At 50.2% G+C, this 12,238-nt stretch overlaps 1 protein-coding gene across 2 annotated transcripts in view; it reads right to left on the reverse strand.

The window, feature by feature from the left end:
* The window catches only part of SLIT3 (slit guidance ligand 3), a gene marked incomplete at both ends in the record, with an annotated part of 608,792 nt that overhangs the window by 79,828 nt on the left and 516,726 nt on the right, over window positions 1-12,238 (reverse strand). For both annotated transcript variants that reach the window (XM_080699310.1, XM_080699309.1), the window contains 2 exons: window positions 2,856-2,930; window positions 4,678-4,828. In XM_080699310.1, the coding sequence (XP_080555436.1) occupies window positions 2,856-2,930; window positions 4,678-4,828 (226 nt within the window). The remainder of the gene's footprint in view (window positions 1-2,855; window positions 2,931-4,677; window positions 4,829-12,238) is intronic.

Here is a 12,238-nt window from a genome sequence, read left to right on the forward strand (position 1 = left end):
CCATCCATTTTCAGCCTCTGGTTGAGTTCTTCCTTCAGCATTAGAATCGACCTGGAAATCAATCTGGGGGATCTTGATGACTCTGAATGGGATGGTACTTTTTTTTTTTTAATTTCTGTAGCTCTGGGGCTTGAGTGCAGGGCCTTGTGCAGCTAGGCCAGCTCTGCCACAGAGCTGCACCCAGCTGTGATGGTGTTTGAAATGTTACATCATGTTGCTATGGCAGTAGAGACCTTTTGCAACAACCCGGTGCAGGCTTTTGTCTGCATCCCTAAGCACAGGTGATGCTCCTGGGTACCTCAAGGAGGAGGGGTGTAACCTCATTATTCCAATGGCAGGTAAGGGTCCCGGGGTTAGAAAGCACAGCAGAGTCTAACCACCTGGCTGTGTTCATTTTCTTCTGCCTCAGGCCCTAGAGGGGTAGACTCCAGAACTGGCAACCACAGGTCCCTGGCCTCAGAGCCCTTGAAGAAGGTTAGTGGCCTAGGCCCAGCTGGGTTTAGCCACTCTGATGGACAGAAATCCAGATCCATCTATACTTCCAGGTGCAGAGTAGGGATGGGTCCTGGAGCTCGAGGGTCTTTTACTTGACAAATAGAGATGTCTCCCAGTTATTTTGAATCAGTGGTTACAGATGGCTGCCTTTGGGATCAGGGTTGGTTAGATGGTGCTAATGTGTACCGTCACTAGGTAGACATCAATACCATGGTTGGGGCTATTTTAATGGGTGTAATTGTCAACAAAAAGCAAAGCATAAGACTGCAAAGTACAGGGCACTGAATGAAGTGGGCAAAGGCCACTTGCTTTCAGTATGAGAGCTGAGCCAAGTGTGGCAGCGCACGCTTGGAATCCCAGTACTTGGGAGGCTGAAACAGAAGAATCCAGGTTTGCAGCCAGCCTCAGCTGCTTAGTGAGGCCCTTTGCAACTTAGTGAGATACTGTTTCAAAATAAAAAATAAAAAATAGGGCCAGGGTTGTAGCTTGGAGGTAGAATGCCCCTGGGTTCCATCCCCAGCACAACAAAAACAACAACAACAAAATAAAAAAATAAAAAAAGAGAGCTGAAACAGGAAGGCACAGCATGGCTTCCATTAGCCCTGGCTGGGAACATTCGAATATGGTGACTTCATTTTTTTCCTGCCCTGTACATATCCCTAGAACCCCCAAAATATCTGTGAAGGCATGGAAAGACTTGATTTTGGAGCTACATCAATGTTTAGTCAGTAGGTGAAGTAGAAAATATGTTATCTGTGAATACTGAGGGTCATCTATTTCCTTGTTCTAGAAGCAACCCAAACTCTAGGGCCAGGAAATACAAAGCATGGGCAGTGTAGGAAGTGGGGTCAAAGAAAGGAGGGTCATAGGAATCAGATGGCAAAGAGCCTCCTCTCTGTGCCCATCACCTCTGGTGGGGCATCCGGGGAGGGAAGCAGAGCGAAACGAGGCCAGCCTTGCACTGGTGTGATGGCAGATGGTCCCAAGTCTGATACCAGTTCTGACATGTACGTGCCTGGGACCAGTTCTGACATGTACTTGCTGTGTGGCCTTAGAGAAGTCACTGAACCTCTCCCTAGCCCCCTCACCGGCACAAGATGGGTGGGATGCACAAGGATGCATGGGAGCAGGGAACGGGGCCCTTGGACCAGGACCAGTACTCTCAGTAGTGCAGTGGAGTTGCTCTTGTTATCTGTATGACTCAGCCTGAACTGGGCAGACAGGGTTATGAGAAAGGCAGTCCTGCAGCGGGGGAGCCAAGAGACGCACATGGCACCTTTGCCTGGACCCAGGCTCTGGCCAGACCCAGGGACCCCTTGACAGCTACCATCCTGAGAAGCAGCCGGCATTTCCACGGTGATGCACCTAACCTATGGATGTGGGATAGAAGTAAACAGATGGAAAGGAGGCAGATAGGAAGAAGAAGGAAAATCTAATAAAGAACACTGTGCTCAAGTTCCTCAACCTTTAGTCCCCAAAGCAGTTCTCTTTCCCAGGCCTATCTCTCCCAAATTCCTGGGGAATCTGTAGACCTAGAATTAGCTGAAAACAAACAACCAAACAAACAAACAAAACCTAGAACCTATAATTGCCCTAAGCATTATTAATAAGATAGATATACTACCTTGAGAAACCTATAGTTTCGGGGACTCTCTATCTTGAAGACTTTGATCAGTCTGGGGACCCTGGGGACCAGCAGACCACCCAAAGCTGCCTTGAGACTCCTGGACTGAGGTCATCCTCAAAGACCTTCCTGTACCCACCCTTCACCATTTCACTTAAAAGAAGAGCTATGCACCGCCAAGATGTACCCCCTTCTTGACATAGCACACATGTTCCCTTGAATGTGTATTTCTTACTTTCCTAAAAATACTCTATGGCTCTGACCAGCATTGGCTGAAATTATTTTCCATCATATAAGCCAAGAATCCTGCCAGTCCTGAAGATGTTTTCACTTTTTGGGAACTCCTCAGACCCCTCACGGAATCAACCCTCTTCCCCTGACACCACCAGGGACTCTGATTCCACCTAAGAGCAGACCTTTAAACCATCACCTCATCAAAACTACCAAGCCACAGGTACCCCAGAAGCCCATGCTCCTCCACTGTCCCTTACCCAAGGCCCTTCCAGCAGATTTGGGGATGGGGATGCGCAGAAGGATACAGGGTGGGCCGGGATGGTGTGAGATGCAGGCTCTCACAATACTCGATCATTTAAAACATCAAAGAAGAGTCACTTTAGCCTCTGTGTGTACATCCTGCTTCCCAACACAGGCCATCGCAGGTGTGGGAGGAAGCCGAGGGACATGCCAGACCCCGGCTGCGAGCAGAGGAGGCTGCCTGCTCCTGATGTTGACTTACATTTTCCGTAGGTTGGGCAACTTCTTGAAGATACCGGTGGCCTCCAGGATGGAGATCTCATTGTCATTCAGTCGCCTGCATGGGCAGCAAGAAGACGGGGCGGGGGTTAGCCAGGGTGTCGCCTTCTTCACCTTCTCTATTAGGCCTCCCATGTGGTTTCACGGAGACCACATTCAGCTCAGGTCAATGGAGCTGTGGGAAAGGTCAGCCTCTGCCCGTCCACCCAAGGACTGCAGCAGAGTGGCAGGGTATGTGAAGGGGCAGAAGGAGACCACCAGCCCTCTCCCACAGAAAGCCCCTTTTGGCCAGGGTGGAGGGCACCTCTGGAATGTTCTGCATGGGCATCCACCTTTTCTTTCAGCATTCAATTCCCAAGCATCTGTGTTCATTTTGTTGGGTACCAATGGCAACTTAAATCCCACAGGGTTTCCCCAGCATCTCCTGGTTCTCCAGGATGCTCAGCAACTTCCTGACCATTTCCCGCTGCTTGGGGCAGTTAGTCTCCATGCCCCGCATTCTCACAGGCTCATGATGCTGTCATCACGTACCCAGGGCTACCTCTCTGCCAGGATTCAAGAGGAATCCTGTGATTGAGTCTCTTTCTTTTATTTATTTATTTATTTATTTATTTATTTATTTATTTATTTATTTATTTATTTATTTTGGTGGTACTGGGGGTAGAACCCAGAGGTTTTCTACCTCTGGGCTATATTCCCAGACCTATTTTTTTTTTTTTTTTGGTGGTACTGGGGTTCCTGGAAGCCCTTCTACCTCTGGGCTACACTCCCAGACCTATTTTTTACATTTTCATTTTGGAAACAGGGTCTCCTAAACCAGCGCGCGCGGCTGGCTTCGAACCTGCGCGATCCTTCTGTCTCTGCCTCCCAAGCACGGGGATTACAAGCGTGCGCCACCATGCCCGGCTCCCAGACCTATTTTTTATACTTTATTTGGAAACAGGGTCTCACTAAGTTGCTGAGAGCCTCACTAAGTAGCTGAGGCTGGCTTCGAACCTGTGCGATCCTCCTGTCTCTGCCTCCCAAGCACGGGGATTACAAGCGTGCGCCACCACGCCCGGCTCCCAGACCTATTTTTTATACTTTATTTGGAAACAGGGTCTCACTAAGTTGCTGAGAGCCTCACTAAGTAGCTGAGGCTGGCTTCGAACCTGTGCGATCCTCCTGTCTCAGCCTCCCAAGCATGGGGATTACAAGCGTGCACCACCACACCCGGGTTGAGTCTCTTTCTTAATCTTCCCAACTGAAGAGGTAGGCAGCATCGCCCTGCTCTATAGCTAGGAAACAAAGCCTCAGGCTTGAGAAGCAACTTGGCCAATTTTAGAAAGACTGGAGGAAATAGTGATAGACTGGGGTCAGGAGTTCAAGTTTTTAGCTCTTCTTCCTTTTGTATAGATCAACACATCCCTTGATTCCCATGGCTAAGAGGCTCAGATATATTGTCATTCTACTTGCTTTCTTGCTTTACTGTTAATTAATTTAATCCCCATGTGCCTGCTGATACTGGAATCTCCACAGAAGCCCTGCTTTGTTTGTTACAGAAACTGGTGGGCCTAGCACAGTGCCTGGGCTCACAGTGGGTGTTCTGAAAATATCCACAGAATGAATGGATAGTTCTTCCTTATCTGCGAGCTGGCTGTGGATGTCCACGTGTCTGCCTCAGCCTAGTACAGAGAGGATGGCCAAGGAGCATCCCTGGGAGCCAGCCAAAAGGGGGTTGCCCCCAGGAGACTCTGTGGGGCTGGGTTAGAGTGACCAGCCTGTGTGGGAAGGGCTTGGGTGCTCACACGCAGGGCAGGACTTACAGGTCGGTGGTGTATTCTGGAAGGTGGCTCGGGATGCGGGTCAGCTTCTGGTTGGAGCAGTCCACGATGGTGCCCTCACAGCGGCACTTCTCAGGGCACACGAGGTCCATGAAGCATTCACTGCTAAACCTGCTGCGATAATCCTCGGAGCCTGGGCGGGCCAAAGAGGGGGTGGTCAGTGCTACCAGGGTTTCCGTGCATGGAGCTCGAAGTGTGGAGAGCAGGGTGGGGGCCTGAGATGGTCAGATGATTGGGGTGTGTGTGCAGGGCGAGGGGCACAGCATCTTTTATTTCCTCACCATCTAGCTGGGGTTTTTTTTTTTTTTTTTTTGGTCATTTATCACTCTTTTCACTCAAGGAAACTTGGTTCAAAATCGGTGGGGTCTGCTTTTGTGGGTCATGGGTTTTTTTTTGAGAAGCCGAAGGAAATTAAGGATGTTCTGCTCAGAGAAATGCTCCAAGCCACAGGAAGATGGAATCTAGCCTACGATTTTATGGAGTCCAGTCATTCCATGATGCCTTCTGTCCACGGCCCTGTAAATGCTTTTGATAATGCGAACAGAGGAGATGCTACTAGGGCTTTCATGGGGGCTACCCTGGGGGCTGACACGGGCAGGGAAGGGGTCACAAACTCAGCTGTCTTCCAGACCTTGCAGGTGATAAAATGACTGAGAGAGGCCCGGCACGTGATCCTAAGTGTCCACCGGCATCTGGCCTCAATGTTGGCAAAATAACAAAAGGTTTGGACACTACAACTTTTACACTTGGAAATTTGGCTCAGCGTTGCCTGCTATCCCTGTTCTTTTTTTTTTTTTTCCCCCTCAAGAGAAGCCAGGCCTTTAAAAGAGACTGGCATTGAATTCAAATGCGAAACCCTGTAAAGAGAAGCAGAGTGCATTTGGGGGTCAGGTTCGACCTCTGTCTTGGAGTAAGTTCTATTCAACTACAGTGAAAGGGCAGGTCCCATGGGCTCCGAGTTGGAGCTAAGATTTATTTTTTTCAAAATTGCATTTCTCTCAAGGTCACACAGTAATGATAACGTGACTGATGACCTGATGTCTCTGAGATGTGCCCTGGGGAGTAGCCTGGCAGACCTCCATGAGCCCATGAATTATGTTGACGGTAATGGGGGACTCTGGCTCTCCCGTCAGACACGGGCTTGTGGATGGGCTGGGTCCTCCTCATTCACTCACCCTCCACATTTCATTAGCACAATGCTAGGCACAAAGCAAGAGCTTTTATTTGTTCAAGTGGGAAGCCACAAGCACCTGAGTATCCCATGTGCATTTCAGAAGTATCTCAGAGTGTGAATGTGGTTTGTGGAGCTAGCTGATTAAAATCTTGGCAATCTTATCTGCACCAGGAGTGACTGGGGCATTAGAAGTCCACAGGTTTTAGCAGCCAGAGGTGTGGAGTTTGCTACTAACTAGCTTGAATCTCTCTATGGGTCAATTGGAACCAATTAACTGCTCCTCTCTCCCAAGGGTTGGTGTGCAGTTGAGATGGAGGAAGGGGAGGGTCTCCACGAAAGAGGTAAATAGAGTATGTATGCTTGTTCTTCTGCTACAGCTCTTTCCTAGAGCCCAGCAGGACATGTGCATGGCAGAGGCTACCAAAACATCACGGGGACTAATGCTAGTAGCTGACATTTGCTGAACATGTACCACGAGGCAGGTGCTGTCCTTTGAACTTCAAATGGGTGATTCCACTGAATCCCTGCAACACCCTGAGGTTCTAACTCCACTTTATAGACGAGGAAATGAGGCCTTTAGGGGGCTCGGTGCATGGCACAGGTACGGACCCAGGCAAGGTGCTGCCAGGGCTCTTGTGACTAGCAGTATGCTTTATTGCAAATATGCTTTTTGATAAAGGTTTTATCCTAGTGCCCCTAGCAATGATCACACAGTCCCAGGTGGCGGGTTGTTGGGATTTCTCCTCTAGTGGGCTCTGGCCAGGCAGAAGGCAGTTGTCTCCCTCCCTCTGGGGTTCTCCTCCCTCTTATATCCCTGTGGTCAATGCTGATGGCAAATGAACTTGGAGGGCCTTTGAATCATAAATGACGCTGCCCCCCTCTCCCTCTCTGCTCCCTTCCCATTCTCCCCCATCATCTCATTTTCCACCTGCAGGCCAGTGTGAACAAGATCCATGTGCGCATCCTCTGTTATTGGGCGGCTCCATGGTTCAACATATTATGCAAATCTCTTGCCCTTGGCTTGCCAGCATTGGTACCACAGAATAACTCTGACCTGGACTCTTGCCCCCAGACACATGAGCTCACTGGGTCTTAGGAAAATTGCATTTGGCTAACCCTGCCTGATGACTCCCTGCTTTTGTTTTCTGTCAGAGAATCTGCCTGGTGATGGTGTAACAGGGCATCTTGCACACGCACGTCTATTTTTCCTTCGGACGTGTCTACAATGGGATCCTTGCAAAGCAGAGGAACTCTGACTGCTGATCAAAGGCAGAAAGACAGGATGGGGGCACCATTTGCTCTTCGATATGATGAGTCTGAAGACGTGCACCGGCTGGGGATAGCCTCTATTAAATGCATTTTCGTTTTAATCAAGGTGAGAGCGGTCTGTAGTTAGCAGGAATCGCTCTCAGTAGTATAGTTAGATTATAACCGGCGGACCTCTGCAATGGAGCCGCTGACCCATTTTAATGAAATGATTTTGCAATTAGATTCGATGGACTAATGTGTTCTTTCCAGCATTTCCCCCCTGCTGTTTTTGTTATTGCCCTGGTTTGCAATAACGAGGGGGTCGGAGAGTGATATTTTATATGAGTGGGAGCCAGAAATGTTAATAACGGCATATGTACATAACCGAAAAAGTTCGTTCCCCAGTCAGAGCCAGCCTGAAATGCCACCTCCGTCACTTCATATTTCATTACCGAAACTACCCAGGGTTTCTCGGAGCCATTTGTTATGCCTAATGCTCATAACTACCCAAAAGTATTTTTAACTTTTCCAGGGCTTTAAAAGTCAATTTCAATCTCAATGCATATTTGTCACTGCCAGAAATACTTAGCAGGAGAGAACCAAGTGAAACAGGCCGCTGCGTCTCCTCTTTGGGGTGTGTTCAGACAGGAGAGATCTCAGGGCACTTGAAGAAGGGCCATAAAACTCAGCCCGGCTGAACCGGGCCTTGGAAGGGCTGATATCATTTGCCATCTCCGTCCTCCTGTCCCTGTGGCCCTCCTCCCTGTTTGCAGGCAGCTCAAAACAATGACACTTGGTACGTGAACACAGACAAGCTTTAATAGACGAGGTGTGGGAGGTGAAAGGTGGAATTCACAGCAAAGAGACTTTATTATAAATAGCTGCCTCGATTATTTCCTGCGGGGATTGTGTGTAACATGTGAGAGGTCTGGGGCAGACAGCGGGACTCCTGGAACTCCCATTTTCTGGATGGATTGGGCTGGGCTGGGGTCAGAAGCCAGCACCAGAGTGGCTGCTGTCATTAGCACTCTGTGTCATCCTTTGAGTAACTAGTTTTTGCTGACTGGAAGTCACTAACTCATCATTGTCTGATCAGCAGAGACCTGCTAACTCTTGTGTCCAGAGCTCTCCTCTCTGCCCGTGGGTATCTAAGATAGGTGGGATGGGAAAAAAGGAGGAAAAGAAAGGAAAGAACTGGAGAGAAAATGAGTCCTTCCAGGATTCATCAGCTTGAAAAGAAAGTGGAGAGGTGAAGTTGGCACAGGTGAATGCACACAGACACCCAGTGATGGGCAAGGCTGGGGACCCAGCGCCAGGAGCCGGAAGACACTGCCCGGCGAAGCAGGTGTCTACTCATCAGCCGGGTGATGAGCTGTTCTGGTAAATAAGTTGTCCCCTTTGGACTTTGGTATGATAAGTTGAGCATCGACCCGGAAGCAGAGGGGTTGCCCTCGGCACCGTGTGGTCGGGAGCTAGCTGCGCACGGGGCCAGGAAGGTACCGCTAGAGGACACCATCGTGGACCTACCACAAAGGTCCGGCCCCTGGCATGGTGCTGGCAGCACCAGGGAACTTAAATGCCCCTCACTGTACTGAGCCCAATGAGACCTCCATATGCTCATGCCAGAGAGGAATGGCCATTTGAACGGTGCTGTTTCTCTTTTACCCAAGTTATTTCTAATAATGAATATAAGCTTAAAGGGGAATGTTAAAAAAAAAAAAAAAAACCTCGCCGGGAGTGGTGGCGCACGCTTGTAATCCCCGCGCTTGGGAGGCAGAGACAGGAGGATCGCGCAGGTTCGAAGCCAGCCGCGCTGGCTTAGGAGACCCTGTTTCCAAAAATAAAATAGGTCTGGGAGTGTAGCCCAAAGATAGACAGGCTTCCAGGAACCCCAGTACCACCAAAAAGAAGAAAAAAAACAAAAAAAAACCTCTTTATCAATTTAAGGTTTTAAACAGTTTTTAACTCAAGGTCTCCAGAATGCTCACAGCTAGGAAGACTGAGTTGTATAGAGGGAAAGCACGGCCAGCCTGGAGCTAGACCACTTGGGGCAAGTCAGAAGAGCTCTTGGAGCCTCAGTATCGCTGTCTGTAAAATTAGACCTAAGAGAATGGTGAAAATTGAATGAGATGGTGACGGAGATGTTTTCAAGCTGGACCCACAGTAAACAGTCAATACATGCTATGAAAATTCAGAGATGGCTACTGGGTACCCCACCACTCAACAGTGGTTGCATCTGGCTCTGAAGGGCACTCTAGGGGAAAGGACAGGAGAGGAGAGCCATGAACTTTGATGGGAGCCTAGTGTCCAGCTCCTGGTCCCAAGTCAGGGGTGATTCCTGCCTTAGCTCTCTCATGGAACAGGACACAGACCCACAGCACAATCTTCTGGTCATACTGGGTCAACAACGACTCAAGGAACAAGCAAGATTGGAGGCACTGAGATTCCTCTCTTCATGGTTAGAGTCAGCAGGTGTCTGCACGGCTGCCTCCACCCGCCAGCGTTGCATCAGCACCAGGTATGGGGGCAGCACCTCTGTGTTAACTCTGGGTGAAGTTCACGAAACTAGACTGGACTTTAGGTCTCACAGGAATCGGGGCCAAAGTACTCATGAGAAGAGGGGGTCGGGTTTTGAAGGAGCCTCAGGTTAAGTTCAGGGCCTCAGCATCATGCTGGTTTCATCCGTTCTCATGTTCATATCCATTTCAAATGAGGCGAACACCCCACAAAAGTGTTGGTGAGGGTCACGGGCAGCATGGATTCCCCTTTGGGTAAGCTTCCACTTGGGGAGATGACCTTGGGCTGGACTCACGGATGAGACAATGGGACACATGCCTCAGGGATACTTATTCTCTCTGCACAGAAAGCTCCAACCTAGCTATTCCTCCGTGGTCAGCATCCAGACCAGATCTGAGGAGGACGGAGATTGCATTCTGGGTGGGAGATGTGGATACAGATCTTAGGGTGGCCCTCAGTGTGCCCATTTCACCCTGCCTCTGAATACCCAGATTCCCGCCCTCCTGTGCCCCTGGTGAGTTGCAGTGGGAGAGCTGGGTCTGGCGGGTGGCGCTCCAGAGCAGAGAAGTGTCCAGCGGCGGCGGCGGCGGTGGCCATGCTGCAGGAGAGCGCGGTGCTTTCCGCGGTGCTTGACAGAACCATGTTCCGTTTCCATCATTCCACCACATGGTTAGATCAAGCACAAAGGAAAGCCCCGCGGTGACTGGTCAGAGTCAAGGTCAGGAAGCAGCGTCAGAGAGAGGACAGGCGCGCTCAGAGGAAGCAGCGTGGAGAAGCAGCAGCCGGAGCAGGCCCCCACTGAGCCAGGTTAGAGCCCGGAGTGGAGTTCCACTGGGTTGCTTCTGAAGACAGGAGCCCCGCCGACGTCCCTGTCCCCACCCCAGGGGAGACGCGGTAGGAAGGAGAGTGACAGGTGGAAGACCATTGGGCATCCAGGCCCAGGAGCCTAGGGCAGAACGGATCCTTCCCCGGGGGATCAGAGGACATTCAGGTGCTGTGGGCTCACCGCGGGCCTGGGCGGAGCCTGTACACTCCATTCCATCCACCACTTGATTAGATGAGAATCGTACTCACTAAAACATCTTGTGTGTACTTTGCGACATGTGACATGGGACCAAACCCAACGGCTGAGCGGTCCCTCACAGCCTACTCCTCCATCCCTGAATTCAAAGAGCGGGGCCACCATTCCCAGTGGCCTATAAAACCATGAGGCTCTGTTTTTAGGAAAAGCCCCCGGTGCCATTTCACAGCTTAAGAGTTGCCAACATTTGTCAGAAACCCTCTGGCCGAGAGACATTCATTCCAGATCTTAAGTTTGAGGCTCAGCAGGGGAGGGGTGTACTATCAAAAGAAAGCACATCTTCCTAGCTAGACAGAAAGGCAGGGAAGCCAATGGGGCCTCGGGTTTGGGAAACAATGTCACCAGTCTGAGACCGGACTGTCACAGAGATGGTGGCTAGAGAGTGGAAAAGTAGAGGCTGCCTCCTGACGAGGGGCCTCCGTCATAGAAGAGAAGGAAGGAGAGGCAGGAAGTTAACTGAATACCAAAAGGAAAGTTACCTAGTTAATTCTAGGGCCCTTTAATGGGAATCATGGGAAGGCAGATAGGGGCTAAGGAGTGGGCAGGTGGGCTGACTCCCGATGGTCCTGGAGGCCACAGATCAAGATGGGGGTGCCAAGTCAATATATCCCCACTTGCGATATATCAGGGGGCATTTCATGTACCTGATGACCTAGTGTCCACTTGGTACTGGACTGGAGATGCACACATTTTAAAGAAGCTGGAGCTAAGGCCAGGCGACTCAGTCTCCACACCCTCTATCCTGCCTAACCTTGGAGCAGCACCAGGGTCACTGCTCCTCCACAATGTGTTTTGGGGACGAGGTTCATTGGCAAGATGTTCTCAGCATCTCGACAGTGCATAGGTGGTCTGTGGTGGGAGACCAGTGAGGAAGGTCCTGCTGCCTTTCTGAGCCCTCCCACTTTATAGACCAGAGCCGGCCAGCGTCAACAGGCCTCTACCCAACTCTGACACCTGGGCATATGGCCTCTGTGGACACAGTGGTTCTGAGGTTTTGTCTTGGAATTTTATCAAGACCTGAGCAGGGAAAATCCATCCCATCCAGGCACCCCTAATCATTACAGTCTCCTTTTCCCCATCTTTGGTTTCCTTCTTTAAAAGGATACGGAGGGACTTGGATGTAAATGATCAAGAATCTTTATGTCAGAAGTCCTGGGTTGCAGACTTTGCCCCGAAAAATAACACCTTATACCATAGATAGCACTTTTATGCTATGTGGCCCTCAATGTCTCCATCACTAGAATGAGCTAGAAGATGTCTGAGGTTTCTAAAATGTCTTTGTGTTTGCCATCGCTCTCTCTTTATCTCTCTCTCCCCCCCATCACTGAACAACTGGGGGCCTTAGTAGGGATTGAACTCGGGGCCTTGTGCATGCCAGGCAAGTGCTACTACTGAGTCATACCCCAGCCCTGTACTTCTCATCATGAGAGTTTCTTCTCAAACAAAGCAGGGCAGTGTGATGGAAGACAGACAGAAGTAGAAGGCTATTACCAAGTGCTCCCTCAGGAGGGGCCTGGGGGTCC

Source organism: Muscardinus avellanarius (genome assembly GCF_963383645.1).
Source record: "Muscardinus avellanarius genome assembly, chromosome: 7".
Classification (NCBI taxonomy): domain Eukaryota; kingdom Metazoa; phylum Chordata; class Mammalia; order Rodentia; family Gliridae; genus Muscardinus; species Muscardinus avellanarius.